Source organism: Anolis carolinensis, chromosome 3 (genome assembly GCF_035594765.1).
Source record: "Anolis carolinensis isolate JA03-04 chromosome 3, rAnoCar3.1.pri, whole genome shotgun sequence".
NCBI lineage: Eukaryota > Metazoa > Chordata > Lepidosauria > Squamata > Dactyloidae > Anolis > Anolis carolinensis.
In genome coordinates this window covers 245,079,368-245,095,971 of record NC_085843.1, presented here as the reverse complement: position 1 = coordinate 245,095,971, position 16,604 = coordinate 245,079,368, and the positions used below count along the sequence as shown (strand labels likewise).

The following is a 16,604-nucleotide window of genomic DNA, read 5'->3' as shown; positions in this document are numbered from 1 at the left end:
AGAGATGGCAAGTCCTCCCACCAAAAGCCCTCCTCCTGCTGTGACTAGATGCAGGGAGAACTACAATTACCATCATGCTGGGCTAGTCTCACCCCATAACTCCACCAGTATTCAAAGTTTGGTGCAGATCCATCAGCTGGGTGCACATTGCTCTGTCGATGTGGGTGAACTATAACTCCCAACCTCTGAGCCAGTCCCCTTGAAACCCCATCAGTATTCAAAGTTTGGCATGTTGGGTATGTGTGGCAAGTTTATTATTTCCATCACCAGTTTGGTACAGGGTGATCTCTGAATGTTTATGAAGTACAACTCCCAGAATTCAAAAACTGCCCCCCAACCCCACCAGTATTCAATGTTGGCCATGTAGGTAGTGTACCAAGTTTGGTGCAGACCTGTTGTGGGCTGGGTTCAGAGCGCTCTTTGATTGTAGGTGAACTATAAATCCCAGCAACTACAACTCCCAAATGACAAAATCAATCCCACCCAATCCCACCGGTATTCAGATTTGGGTGTATCGAGTATTTGTGCCAAATTTGGTCCAGTGAATGAAAATACATCCTACATATCAGATATTTACATTACGATTCATAACAGTAGCTAAATTGCAGTTACGAAGTAGCAATGAAAATCATGTTATGGTTGGGGGTCATCACAACATGAGGACCTGCATTAAGGGGTCACGGCATTAGAAAGGTTGAGAACCACTGACCTAAGTTGTAGAATTAAGGCACTTTGATACTATAATTATTACCATGGCTCAATGCAATGGAACCCTGTGATTTGTAGTTTTGCAAGGCACCAGCAATCTTTGGCAGAGAAAGCTAAAGACAAGTCTCATGATTCCATAGCATTGAGCCATGACAATTAAACTGGTGTCAAACTACATTAATTTTACATTGTAGGTACATACTGTGACTTTCTGAGTGTAAGAAAGGGAGTAGCTTCTGTGAAGGGCATATATAGGGTGGCACATCAGTAGCTCCAATATGGATCTGATCTTGGAAACACTTTAGGTACAATTTTCCAAGTAGCTCTGTTGTGTTTTCAATTATCACAGGGACAGAAAGTAAGGTGAAATCCTCTGAACAGGAGCACAGATAGCAAAACCCCTCCCTATGCTCCAATATGGATCTGATCTTGGAAACACTTTAGGTACAATTTTCCAAGTAGCTCTGTTGTGTTTTCTCTGTCAGTGCATTCCTACTCAGTTTAGCAGGGCATATGCCCCAAACAAGCATGCACAGGATTACAATTTTATTCTATTCTTGTTGGCAAAGAATGTTTGCTCAATGACCTTGGATGATAAGGTTATTGAACAAAGTGTAAGAAGTGTATTTACAAAATTGCAACTTGACCGACTACCTGTCACTTGCATCTGGGTTGCTGGGTAATGCCAGACATACTCTTTGAACCAAGATGAATGTAGCTGGTTGGAAGCTAGGCAAGTATTTCTGAAACCAGCTATAAGAATAGCTGCAGAGAAGAGAGGGACAAATTAGCAGGAATCCTGTTGATTCTGTTCCCTGTTTCTAAGTTATTAACCTGTCTTTTGTAACTCTACCTACAGCTTCTGTATTGTCATACCTTCTAAACATGTACTCCAAGAAGTCATTTATGATGTGTCATAGTGTGTCTTTCAATTTTTGAAAAAAGTACCTTTTCTACCGTTTCTCTCATTTGAAGCTGTGCACTATATATAATCCAGTCTCATCTTGGGGATTTTTTTTAAACAGGGACCTTATTTCCTTTGGTCTCTTTGCATTAAATGATCCCAGAGATTAGCGCTGGAGCACTGTCATTAACCTTCATCTTAACTGATGGCTTGCTAAGACTTCACAAAATTAGCTAATGGATGAAGCCAGTCTAGAAGAGCAGCCAGGAATCATACCCTAGATTGGGAAACGTTTGATGTTTTCCTCTTTTGTTGATAAAGGGACACAAAAGTTTAGATCCAAACTTAGTCATGCTTAGAAACAAACCAACGGGACACGTCAGTGATAGCTACAGTACAATTTCAATGGGTGTTCTCTAAATCTATGTAAGTCTGAGTCTAGCACAAAAAAATGTCCTAACTGAAAAAGTGCAATGTGAAAAAGTATATAATAATGGGATTTTTAAAATGCAGTTAATGCTGGCATGAGGAAGAGGGTTGCCAGATTGTCTGCAATATGAAACCGACTCTCCCTACTTGCCAGGCCAGCTCAAGACTGTCTGGAACACATGAGTCAAGTCTTGCAAGAGGATGTCACTTATGATGTCTGGTCTCTCTGCCAGGTTTTAAATCTTGAAGGATCCCAAAAACCATGGAAATCTCACAATGGCATGCCAGACATTGTGTGACTGAAAAGTTGCGTTGTTTGGTTAGTTGGAGAGGAGAGCCAGAAGCTGTTGCAGCCTGGTATTTGGTAAGGCTTACTTGCTGAGTACCAAGTGGTCTGGGTAGATGTGAGTTTTTCAGGCTCTATGGTCATGCTCCAGAAGCATTCTCTCCTGATGTTTCACCCACTTCTATGGCAGGCATCCTCAGAGGTTGTGAGGTTATTGGAAACTAGGCTAGTGAGGTTTATATATCTGTGGAAGGTCCAGGGTGGGAGAAAGAACTCTTGTCTGTTGGAGGCCAGTGTGAATGTTGTAATTAATCACCTTGATTAGCATTAATGTTCTTGCCAGCTGCATCTTCTTCCTGCCTGGGGGAATCTTGGCTTCTTCCTGCCTGGGGGAATCCTTTGTTCAGAGGTGTTAGCTGCACCTGATTGATTCATGTCTGGAATTCCTCTGTTTTCAAGCAGAGCTCTTGATGAACCAACCTGGACACAGTATATTATTTGAGAACTCAGAAATGCTGGACCACTATAACAACTATCATGCCAGACTACAGAGAAGCCACTGAAATCCACAAGCATGTGGACAATTTCAACAGAAAGAGGGAAACCATGAAAATGAACAAAATCTGGCTACCAGCATTAAAAAAAACCCTCTAAATTCAGAACAGTAAATAAAGAACGACACTCTGAAAACAGAGGAATTCCAGACATGAATCAATTAGGGGCAGCAAACAAAGGATTCCCCCTGGCAGGAAGAAGCCAGGCCATGAAGCTGGCAAGGCCATTAATGCTAATCAAGGTGATTAATTTCAACATTTAACATATCCTGGGATATGGGGCAGTGTAGAACTTTACTGATAATGGACAAAACATTGAGATGTACATGGTGTTTCTTTTGTAGAATTTCCTAATAAGACTGAAGTGATTTTCTTGATAGCTCCTTACAGAAAATCAAAACTGCCAGTGAAATTTGCATTGCTTTTGACAGTTACATTAAAAAAACCACACACACAGATTGTCTTTTATTTAGAATCTAAATGCGACACTCGTTTTATAACAGAATCATCAAAGACATAACAGCCTTCGTTATTGCATTTGATCCAGGATGTTTGCATTTACTGTATATACTCCTTAAAATAAAACAGTTTATTGTTAGTAAATGTACTATGCATTGAACCGAGACTGCTTTATCAGATTCAACATCTTGTCTGATCTGATATCAAGACAATCACTGTTTCTACAGATTGAATATCTCTAATGTGAAAGACTTGGGGCCAGAAGTATTCCATATTTTGGATAATTGAATACTTGCATATACGTTATGAAAACCCAAGTCTAAACACAAAATTCATTTATGTTTCATCTAGACCATATACACATGCAATATTTTTAATACTCTTGTTCATGAAACAAAGTTTGCTACACACAATAATCTTTGGCTATATTGGGAGGCCCTCAAACACATACTTTTACTGCAGCACTCCTCACCACACAAGTACAGGTACTTGTACTTATTAGGACGTGCCCTCTTTTATATTCTTGCCATATGTAAATATGCATGTGTTTCCAAAGTTATGGCACTGCTCAGATGAACTATATAGCCAGAGGCTAAAGTGCTGCAGGCGATCGACCGATTGACTGCAACCTGCATGTAGAAAAGGAGAATTTTGGATTATCTTTTAGTGCTGGCAACAAGTTAAGTTTTTATGGTGATCTACATGCCTAACTAGCAAGAGAGGGAAAGAAAGGAGTTTCAAGGGATGACAGCTATTGTTCCATTTTGTCTCATAGATGTGGTGCTAACAACTAGAAAGCTGAGTTCTGGTAACTATAACACCCACGTGCATTACTTCAGATTCGGATGTTTTTTAAATACCCTTTTCAAATTGCTGCTATTTCTGGCAACAATAGGATCAGTGTAAGGCAAAAAGGGTGTAATTATGTCTGTGTGGGACTGAAAGGGACATTAAAAAGAAAGGAAGAACCACATCCTTATCTAGCAATCTTATTTGTACACTATCTTCTCTCTCCTTTGGTCTCTTCCCTGGCATCTGCCGAGGACAAGGAAGTCACGCCAAGGTGGTTTTGTATGCCTAAGGCACTCTCCTCTTCCAATTTCCTCCGAGAGCTTTCTGTCAATGCATTTTTTGCAACTAACCACTGTAAAGCTGACAGAGAAGAATTGGTCAGCTGGTTTTAGAGATGCAGCTTTGCTGAGATCGATGCTGGACTTGTCTACAAACAAAGCTTTTGGAATCTGGCTTAATCTGAAATTGACCCACAATGAGCTTGGACTGGATCACACTTGTAGTCTCTTCCAACTATATTTCTATGATTCCCTGGATTCAACACTCTTAGGTAAAGGTAAAGGTTTCCCCTGATGTTAAGTCCAGTTGTGTCCGACTCTGGGGGTTGGTGCTCCTCTCCATTTCTAAGCCGAAGAGCCAGCATTGTCTGTAGACACCTCCAGGTCATGTGGCCAGCATAACTGCATGGAACGCCGTTACTTTCCCACTGGAGCGGCACCTATTGATCTACTCACATTTGCACATTTTTGAACTGCTAGGTTGGCAGAAACTGGAGCTAACAGCGGGCGCTCACTCCGCTCCCCAGATTCGAACCTGCGACCTTTTGGTCTGCAAGTTCAGCAGCTCAGCGCTTTAACACACTGCGCCACTGGGGGCTCCACTCAACACTCTTATTTCCCCACTTTTTGGGAGTTATTGGTGAGAGAGGGAAAGTGGTTACTTTAGACAACCCACACAAATGCTGAAATCTTGGATACTGTAGCAGCATTATTTAAGGAAGCTGAGACAAACCAGTGGTCTTTGCACTTCCAATCCAAGGAAGCAGAACAAGGTATAAGATACCCATTGACTATTCCAAGTGCAACCACCACATCTGATAACTTGTATGATCTGGAAATATTAGACAACAAACCTGCAGCAGTAGGTTCCTTTTCAGAGCTGTTTTTAAAGCCTTCATAACCAGCTTAGAATTGTCACCACAAAGGAACAACATCCCAAAGCAGCTTTCAGGGAAAGTACAATTCCCATTCTTTCTGGCATAACATCTTGGTGTATGTTGTATCCTGGCTATCCAAGAGAAGATTCATCAAAACATGTCTTTCTCTGGGGTCTGGGCATCTCATAGAAAGGGAATTTCAAAGAAAGAATTTGATGGTTTCTGTAAGGTCAGAATGATACTTATATACAAATGCAAGTTGGGATCTAGAGCTGCTTGGCTATTCGGTTTTCATAAAAAGTAGTGACAGGGATTGGATATGGTACAGATTAGGACTCATGAGACATATACACTAGCTGTGCCCGGCCACACATTGCTTTGATGTAGTCTGGTGGTATGTAAATAAAGGATCCCCTTGGTAGGAAGCAACCAGGATTTGAAGCAGGCAGGCTATTCAATGGTATTCAAGCTGGCCAACAAAGGATTCCCCTAGGTAGGAAGCAGCCAGGCTTTGAAGCCACAAGGCTATTCAGTGCTATTCAAGCTGGCCAACAAAGGCTTTCCCTAGGTCAAAGCAGCCAGGCTTTGAAGCACCTAACACATTGGATTGATAGGTGTATTGTGGCCAAATTTGGTGTCATTTCATCCAGTGGTTTTTTAATTATGTGCATCCTAAAAACAAACATTACACACACACACATATATCTATCTATCTATCTATCTATCTATCTATCTATCTATCTATCTATCTATCTATCTATCTATCTATCTATCTGTGTGTGTGTGTGTGTGTGTGTATCCCCAGAAAAAAAGCATGAGCTTTGCCATCCACCTTGAATAGATGGAGAATCCTGATGGGAATAAGGTTATTATTTAGTCTGGGTTGCCACATGTCTACTAATATGATCTCAGGCAACAGAATGGGTGGAATAAGACTGAGGCCCCATTTACAATGCCATATAATCCAGTTTCTGAATCCAGATTATCTGCTTTAAATTGGATTATATGGTAATGTAAACTAATATTATCCAGTTCAAAACAGATAATCTGGATTCAGAAACTGGATTATAGCGCAGATCCAGCCTGAGAGAGATACAGGGAACCTGTTGCCAGTCAGAGTGGGTAGTACAGTAATATATATCAAAATAATTCAGTATAAGGCATCTTGATATTGTTACATATACTCCAGTTCTCCCTTTGATGTTAAATTCCATTTGTGCAGCCAGGCTCCAAGCCTAATTTAGAGAGACTTGGAAAAAACACATAAAATAGACTCCTTTTCTACACTGACACAACAATCTCCCACCCATTAAGTGTGCCTTAATTCTAGAATTACTGTTGCAGGTCTAAATATCTAAAAGCAAAATGCCAGTTTGTTCTACAATACTTTAACAATAACAACCAGCTTGAGGTCTTGCTTATTAATAAAAGATTATCCTGTTGGCATCTTGCTTTTCTATTGCAATAGACCAATACAGTTGCAAATATTGTTCATATTAACTTTAAAGCTTTATCTTTTTATTGGACTTTTTCATTGCAAAATCCTGAATAAGCCTAACATATTTAACAGCCTTTTCAGAGAGGTTAGACCTTCTTTGCTAATTTTCCACAGGTGGGTGAAGACTTTTTTGTTTCAGTAGGCCACTGAGGACTGAATGTTTACGATGTCTTTCACGATGTCCTGGATGGTATATTTGGTTATTAAAAATGGTTTAGATATATCTTTAATTTTTAATTGCCTTTTAATACCATTTAAATTTTTATGCAGTTAATTTTTTGCTGCTTGCTTTAATTGTTGTAAGCCACATTGAGTCCTGAACTGGGGAAAAGGTAGAATGAGGATTATGATGATAGTGGCAATGATGTTAATATTAAAACTATAAGTAACAATAATGATGATAGTAGTAATAATATTAATATTAAAAAGGTACTGTTCCATTATCTGGGTGGGGGGCCACTAGGAGACGCTAGAGAGAGAAGGATAACCCATTTTACAGGGAGGGAGTTGAAGGAGGAAAACCATCTCCCCCATTTTCACTGGTTATTCCCCCTTCTCCCTTCCCATATCATAAACAAGGACCCTCCACCCCCATAAAATGGACTTTCCTTCTTTCTCTATCGCCACCTAGTGGCCTCCACCTGGAAAATGAAACAGTACCTAAAAATAATAAGTAGTAATAGAGATGACATGGGACAGTATTTCACTTGCGGGCTTGCTGGTTCATATTGCATACTTTGCGAACTGAACTAGGGAGGAAGAAGAAAACTCTCTCTGCTTCCCCTCTGAAGAATGAGATGTTTTAGAAAGCAACCTAAACTGTTTCCAGAGACCAAATTTGAGAAGTCTGTTTTGTTTTCTGCCTCAGACTGAAAGCTTGCATGTTGCTCTTTATATCCAGTCACCAAGTTTACATTATCTCTTACTGTGGCCCCTTCTACACTGCCAGGAAATCCAGGTTGTCAAAGCAGATAATCCAGTTCAAAGCAGATAATGTGGATTTTATACAGCTGTGTAGAGGGGGTCTGAGGGCCCTTCCATGCAGCCCTATATCCCAGAATATAAAGGCAGAAAATCCCACTTTATCTGAGCGTGGACTCAGATAACCCAGTTCAAAGCAGATATTGTGGGATTTTTTGCCTTGATATTCTGGGATATGGGGCTGTGTGGAAGGGCCCTGGGAGGCAAGAAAAGCAGCATCTCCTTTTCAAATATTTGCTGGTCAGTGAGAATAAGAGCAATCAGCCATTACTTAGCAATCTACGGCTTGCAATATGGCAACATATTATCTCCAAATTACCTAACAAAGAAATATGCCACACTTCATCTGGACAATTATTTTGAATATTTTATCAATTGATGCTTGCTCTAGGAGAGCTGGTATAATGATCTGAGTGTTGGACAATGACTCTGGAGACCAGGGTTCAAATTTCTTCTTAGCCATGGGGTTAGGTTTGTCTTAGTGTCACACAACAGCAACTCTTGTCTAGAATCCTGGAGGCCATCTAGTCCTATGTCTTGGTCACATCAATAACATCACATTTGCAGACACTGAACAGTGAAAAACCAATAAAGCAAGAAAATAATTGTACAGTAGCATCAGATACCTTAACTTTTATTTTATTTTTTAAAAACTGTTTCCTATCTAGTATTTCCAAGTGTAGCACTCTTATAAATTGACTACTAAACAATGATTCTTCAAAACAAATCAGATCATTTGCTCTTTCTTTACAGGTACTGTCTCACTGATATCTCTGGCTGTGCTTTCATATGAACGATACTGCACAATGATGGGAACAACAGAAGCAGATGCCACAAATTACAAGAAAGTATGGATGGGCATCTTCTTGTCATGGATATATTCTTTATTTTGGTCACTACCACCACTTTTTGGATGGAGTAGCTATGGACCTGAAGGACCAGGCACCACATGTTCTGTGAACTGGCATTCGAGGGATGCTAACAACATATCTTACATCATTTGCCTTTTCATCTTTTGCCTTGTCATTCCCTTTATCGTTATTGTTTATTGCTATGGAAAGCTGCTGTGTGCCATCAAGAAGGTGAGTGGATTTTTCAGTCAGTTATCCAACACATCATTGGGTTGTTGTCCTCCTTTATTATTCAGTTAGGGCTTTGATGAATGGAAAGGATAGGAGCCAATTTTTAATGATATGCCTTTCCCTTTGGAGTCCCCTGCAACCTGCAAGATCTGCTCCAGAAGACTGGGTTGATCTGAGCCAGAGCAATCAGGAATATATGGGTATATGGAAAGCATGGATTGGTTTCCAGCTTTAATACTGTCAATATACCTAAGGCTGTGTAGAAGATAGATTTTAAAAAGTACAGTTAAAACACAATGGTCATAATAAATTGAAAACAAATGGACTATCCTATAATCAACCACACAAATGTAAAGCAGTTCAAAAGCATTATGAGAATAATTATGAGAATAATTAAGTACAGCATATCCTGTCTATGGTTACACAATTTCATGAAAGCTTCATGATTCAGAGAACACCAAAAACAGAATTTCCAGGCATTGAAATAGGATAGTCGTCCTCCAAGGATGGCCTCTACATTAAATTGGAGTTATGGTCTCTGCAGTACCGAATTCACAGTAATGTTAACAAGGGCGAGTAGAATATGGTCCAGTACTTGCCCTTGTCCATCCCTTAGTTCTTGGATCCAAGATATGATCAAGGAGGGAACCTTTTAAGAATAAAGAAGAGAGCATCTTCTGTACATGGGTTGTGCCTGAGTGGCGCCATGTGACTGAAAATATGTTAAAATCTCATTATTGTTAGGCTTAAATGGGTTGGGGATGAGCAGGAATGGCTGACTTGATAGATTGGGATGAGGGTCCCATTCACACCTCATAATTCTAGCACTATATTTCATGTTAACTTCCTGGGATTTGTATTTTGGGAAGGCAGTAGAGCTTTCCCACTGAGAATCCTAAAAAGTTGTCCCTTAACTGCAAATTTTAGGATTTCACGAGACATTGTCATAGCAATTAAAACAGAACAGAACAATGTAATTAAATTCAATGGCTGCATGTTCCATTGGGCACAAGGGAATCATGGTCGCTTTTACCATTCAGATAGTGGATTAATTGAGCACCACTATATCCAGCTAAAATGTCTGTTTTTCAATGTTCACTTTTACTCTCTCTGTTTTTTTCATTTAATGCTCTATTGTAATTTTCCAAACAGAAAAGCAAGGTGTTTTATGCATTTGCCACATAGAGACAGATATAGGGAGCAAGAATCAGCAACTGGGCAGAGTTCAAGCTTTCAGGATATCTATATCTATATCTATATCTATATCTATATCTATATCTATAAAAGGGTAATGAAATTTCAGCCTAGGACAAAACAACAAAACTGCACATCCCAGAAACACTAAACTTGGCAGCACAACCCCTCATCCATGCCTCTACGTTCATACAACAAAAAGAAAAGAAAAATAAAGTCCTAATTAGAGGGAGAATAATAATTGTTTTTTATCCAATTGCTGCCAGTTAGAAGGCTAAGCTCTGCCCACTGGGTCTCCTAGCAACCCACTCAGCCCAGGGGACAGGCAAAGTTAGGCCTCATTTAGGCCTCTTCCACACTGCCTATAAAATACAGATTATCTGATTTTAACTGGATTATATGGCAGTGTAGACTCAAGGCCCTTCCACACAGCTATATAACCCATTTATAATGGACTTAATATCAGGGAAAACCTTTTCCCTTTACCTTAACTACCACCAATTCCTCAATACTTTATTTCCCATATCACCATACTTCGCCACAGCAACGCATGGCCGGGCAAAGCTAGTGTATATATATATATATATATATATATATATATATATTTCTTCAAGTGGATCAGAAAAAATAGCTCTTTTTAAAAAGAACTCCAAGAACCCATGAATGTTGTGCCCAGGAATTTGTTTCATACTCCAACTTTTGACTCTGACTCAGAACTTATTCTTTGTACCCAAATCTTTTTTTAAGGAATAAGTAATTTAGGGATGTGAGGAATTTTTGTTTTGTTTTAGTTCAGTATTTGACCATTGGAAATCCTAATATATTTGCTGCAGATGCCCAAGTGTCGCACCTCAGGCTAAGTTCACCTTGCTAGGATACCCAGTCAACACACAATAGTCTTTTAAAGTCTTTATTAAAGCAAAGCAATATAGATGAAGCAAGCAATCAAAGAATATTCCAAGTTATAAAGGAAATGTCCAAAGGTAGTAGGGAATCAATAATGCATAAATGTCCAACAGTTCAAAAGGCAAGGTCCATTGATTCAAAGGCAAAATACTAGCAATAATCCATGAGGCACAAAGTTAGTCCAAGAAATCCAAAGCATAAGATCTTAATCCATAAATCCAAAAACATGAAGTTCAGAGCACAAGGTCTTAGTCTACAGGATCCAAAATACAGGTTCCAAAAGCAAGAAACAGGGTCCAAGAATGCAGGAAATCCCAGGGGCAAAGTGTAGTCCTTAGAAAGCACAGCACAAGGATGAAGCGATGAAATTGCTCTGACCAAGGGCATGGTCCGAACAAGCTGGTTTTAAAAGCAACCTAAGAAGGCGTTTCTTTTGCCACAGCTTGAATCTTTCGAAAGCTGACTTTTGCGCGCCAAACGAGCGCTTCTGAGGAGCTCAGAGCTCCGCCAAGACAAACGGTCTTGCCTGGACAGCTCAGGGTCACTGTTATCTTGTACCTGGTCTTCAGTTGCCCCGGCTCCATCATTATTTGTTAGTTCTCCAGTTACCTCCTCATTATTTCTCCTAACTGCCGAATCCTCCTCAAAAACTCCCAAAGGAAGAATGTCAGCTTGACCGGTATCTGACTCTTCTGGAGCCAACAGGTCATCTTGCTGAAAGTGAAACTGCATGTCTTTAACAGGAGGCTCAGACTGCTGCAAAATCCCCAAACCAGAATCCTCTTCTGTTCCATCTTGGAAACCAAAATCCCCTTCAGTGTCATCATCTTGAACGTGACCATGGCCAGCCTGTGGCTGGGATACAACACCAAGATCTGTAATGAATTAGTAGATTCAGATCACAGTGAGATATCTGAATATAACCCTATGCAGTTGAAGAAATCAGAGGTGCAGTCTTATCAATGAAAATTTCCAAAGCTATAATTTAAATGGAAAAAATGCTCCAACTTTTCCTAGCTCTGACATCCCTTCAAAGATTAATTTTAACACGTAGAAACTGCTGTTCATTTATAGAAAGTTCCTAAGCAAAAAATAAAGTTTTTCAAACTCTACTTAATGGGTTGTGCCCATGAGCAAACCCTTGTCCTGAAATCTCTGTCTTTTCCCTAAGGGCCAAGAAGAAGGGCCAAGAAGAAGGGCCACAGTCTGAAATGTTTGTGTGTATGTGGGGGGGGGGGGGGGGGGGGGAGGGGAATGACAAGATGCTAACCGGATAGTCTCACTTTCACACCGCATAAACAAGTTGGTGAAGAGCTGTGCTGGATGGACATTTTTGGATTGATTTCCATTAATGATTCCTTGTTCATGAAATATTCTTCATGCAGGTTTGGAAAAGTTAGGACTTGGCCACTTCAACTATATAACCTGGATTTACCACGAACCCACTGCTGCCTGTCTGTGTGACATACAATGACCTTTGTTTAGTATCTCAAGTTTTCTTGCCTTATTCTGACTGCACCAAAGTCAAGGGATTCTCCAGAGTTTGCTGGAAACTCTGGAGTAAACTAAGGATCACTTCACATGGGCCCTGGGGCCGTGCTGTTTCACAGGCAGTCACTGGTGAAAGGACAGGCGCATGGGGTGCCTTGTGGTGCCCTGCATGCCCTCCCTCCTTCCCCCATCACATAGCGGGAAAGGGACAAGGTGCATTGGTGACCTGTCCCCATCATATGGGTGAAAGGGCAGCAACATGCATTGTCGCCTTGCCCTTTCCCCCATGAGGTGGGGGAAAGGGCAACAAAATGTGGGTTTTATATATTATTATTTATTTACAGTATTTATATTCTGCCCTTCTCAACCTGAAGGAGACTCAGGGCGGATCACATTATATACATATAGGGCAAACGTTCAATGCCCATATACACATAGAACAGAGACAGACACAGAGGCAATTTAACCTTCTCCTGAGGGGATGTTCGATTCTGGCCACAGGGGAGAGCAGCTGCTTCATCATCCACTGTGACGGCACTTCCTCATTCCAATGTAATAAATTAGTTAAATTTTCCTCCCCACTTTATAAGTGGTACCTTATTTCCTACTTGACAGATGCAACTATATTTCAGGTTGCTATAGAGGCTAATGGGGCCATTTCAACCCCAATGTGATGACGTCATAAGGCTTTGTGGCAGTCTGGACAGCTGCATCAGGTCAATTTTGGATTGATACCCTGTGCAGACAGATACTGCCACTATCATATTTCCCTGCACTGATCAACACAGAAGAGAGATGACTTGTCTCTCTTCACCACCACTACAGCTTCCTACCATGGAGCTTGCTGTGAGTGCCTGGCTATCATGTTAATATTTGCTTAAGTGTGTGTGATCTCCCCTTCTTCTTGCTGCTTGTGCAGGGACACTGATTTTGCTGGCCCTTAAGGATGTCTGTTTTGGAGTGGACCACAAATTCCGGGCAATTAATACAACATCACATTTTAAAGTCAGGCTGGTTTGGTTGTGGATTTTCCTAATTTCACTTGATGCAACTACATCAAGCTAGACCTTTCACTTCAGGAGTAAGTCTGAAGATCCATGGGGATTACACATTAGTCACCTGTACCCTGGGACAACTGTGATTTTGCTCAGCAAATATGTGGGCATGATTGGATCCTTAAGGGAAGAAACAGGAAAGGATAAAGGAAAGAACTGCATGGAGGATAACTAATTTTCTGTGTTTTTCTATGCAGCTGACAGTCCTTATGTTGCTCCAGACACTGACTTACCACTTTGGTGTTCTTTCTCAGGATTAAGTGCCAGAGTTTGTCTGTGTAGCTGTCTTGTTCTTCTCTCCCTCTCTGCAGTGTATTAAAGTAATTCAAGATTCATTTGAAATGGAGGAGGGAGTGGTGCTAGTGAAACTGGAACAGTATGAAAAGGTGCAACCAAAATAATGATGTGGCTGGAGCCAATCCCACAAAGGAAATGTTACAGTGTTATTGTCTGTTTTTCTTGGTTAAGATAACAAAAACAAGCAAGGGGGTTACATAAAAGTGGAAAAGCTGTGTTTTGGACCACAACTCCCAGAACCCATTACACAATATGGACCATGGCTGATGTAATCTAACTTTTCTAAACTGAAACCATTTACAGTTGTGGCAATGGCCACTAACTCAAAGGTCTTTAGAAAGGCAGGGCAGCAGTGCTGATGGCCACATGCTATCTTCATAATCAGAGGAACCTTGTCAGCTGCTAGGGAGAAGAATGGGAGAGAGCTACTTGTCTCATATTCTGCTTGTGATCTTTCCAATTGGTGGGGCATTGCAAGATGATAAATTACATCAATCAGAGGTAGAAACCATGCTTTCCTCCTCCTCTCCTCCTCCTCCTCCTAATAATAATAATAATAATAATAATAATAATAATAATAATAATAATAATAATGTTTATTTCTTATCTGCCTCTCCTTGTGTCTCGAGGTGGGTCACAACATAGCTAAAAACACATAAACATTATATAAAATACACATATAAATGTTTTTCTATGAAATACATATATTAAAATACACAAAACAAAGACTAAAATATAGTAAATACAAGACATGAGTTTAAAATTCATAGTTAAAACTGACTGGGTAGGCCTGCCAAAAGATTGTGTTTTAAATTCTGATAAGTCATTTAGCTGTTGGAGCTCTTCCGGCAGGTTACTCCACGGTCTTGAGGTGACATTCACCAGTGTAGTTCTGGCTGGCTGGCTGGAGTAGCTCCCCCACAGAGAACCTGTTTGGGGTGGATTGTACAGGATGAGATCCTGTAGGAAACCTGGACCCAAACCATGTAGGTTAAATCCAACACACTGTACTTTGCCCGGAAACTGATTGGCAGCCAGTGGAATGATTTTTATGTGGGTGTAATATGCTCAATCTTAGGATCTCATTTCATAAGGGAGGGAAAGTGGGAAGAATAATCTTCTTACCGTGGCAAAAATTACTCACCCCATCACATAGGATTGCATCCCCCTGTTTCTAGTTAAACCTTGCACTTAATTTTGCATCAGGTGTTGTCTCCTTCCATTCCATCAACTGTAGATGGCTCACATCAGAGGAATTAAATAAAAAATCAAATTGTTCAATTGCAGAATTTCAAAGGTCCAAAATTGCAGTTACAGACACAACAAAAAAGGAGTCCAAAGAGTAATGGTGGCAGAAGGAACATCAAGGAGCATAAAAACACCGCCCACATGTACACCCACACTGAAACGTCAGAATGTGAATAGAAAAAGGGCAAATGCACAATTTCCCATCCCATGAAAAATTACCAGTTTCTAAATACAGCGAGATGAGTGGAGTCAATCTGTTCCTACATGCTGAAAAGATGGAGTCCTATGCGTAATTTGACCATTACAGTTGTTGCCTGGTTAGAATTCCTTCTTTAAAAACAAAAGTGTTAGAGCACCAAAACATCCAGTGATGTCAAGGAAACCTTTAGGGTGCATCTATGTTGTATAATGAATTGACTTTGACTGCCTTGGTTCAATGCTATGGAATCCTAGGGACTGTAATTTTACAAGGCCTCGAGCCTTCTATGCCAAAGAATGTGGATGCCGTACCAAACAAATCCCAGCATTGCACAGCATAGAACCATGGCCACTAAATTAGAGATGAAATCCCTCAAATAGGAGCTCCAACTGCAGCTCCTGAAAACACCTTCCCCTTTAGCTTTGGCTCATCACTAAGATGACTGTATTATGCTAATCTAATGTGCAGCCAAATTTTGGCAAGATAATTTAGCCAAAAAAGTTGAGCATCAGACTCCAGTAAATAGTACAGAGGTAGCCCTATGCACATTGCCTCCTCCCGGGCGCGTGGAAGTCCGGCTCCATCGCTTGCGACTCCCCCCAGCCATGGTGGGAAGGGCTGAGCCTGAGCGGAGGCCGTTCCCATGGGTCCTACTGAGATTGCTCTGCCAGGCCAGGCCACGGCGCCCCCTAGAGGAAGGCGCCACAGGCAACTGCCTAAAATGCCTCACGGTTGAACTGCCCCTGGCTGCATGGTGAATCCCCCTGCTTCCCCTCATGTGAGGAGCTCCTTAGTTTTTCATCAAGAGCTCAGAGCTTGATTAGCTCTGAACAAAAGGCAATTCTGGTATCTCTTGAATTCTACTGTCTTTCTTTTAGATAATAAATTTGAATCTAATAGCCACACAGAAATAGCTGAATTATCAGAATAAAGGGTCTGCAAAGAGCCTTTTGTGCAGTGGTTTTCCAGTTATATTAGGCTTAAATTGTTCCTACTTATTACTCTCAGGACACTTGACTATCCATTTGGCATTTAAGTTTAATCTTCCCTTGCAATCAGAAAGTAAACTTTGAGGCTGCTGTTGAGAAGCAGCTGAAAGAGTATTAGAAAAGAATTAGCTATCACTGCCAGGAGAACTCTGCTGCATTTCATTCCTTAGCCTCAAAGACAAACCACAGCTTTTGTGTGGTTTGTATTATAACACTGAACGATCTCTGGCTGGACTCTATAAACTTGGCCTAACTCTTTTACTGTTCTCTCTAATTTCCTGATTTCTTTCCTTTTTCATATTATTTTTATTGCAAAGATATGAGGAATGAGGAAGTGTAAAAGAGTGAATATAGAACAGGGGCATTTTAAACATCT

General features: G+C 40.5%; 1 protein-coding gene across 1 annotated transcript in view; it reads left to right on the top strand.

The window, feature by feature from the left end:
- The window catches only part of LOC100558074 (vertebrate ancient opsin), a 137,942-nt gene that overhangs the window by 12,485 nt on the left and 108,853 nt on the right, over window positions 1–16,604 (top strand). Inside the window, exon 2 of the mRNA XM_008106312.3 lies at window positions 8,521–8,849. Within this exon, the coding sequence (XP_008104519.1) occupies window positions 8,521–8,849 (329 nt within the window). The remainder of the gene's footprint in view (window positions 1–8,520; window positions 8,850–16,604) is intronic.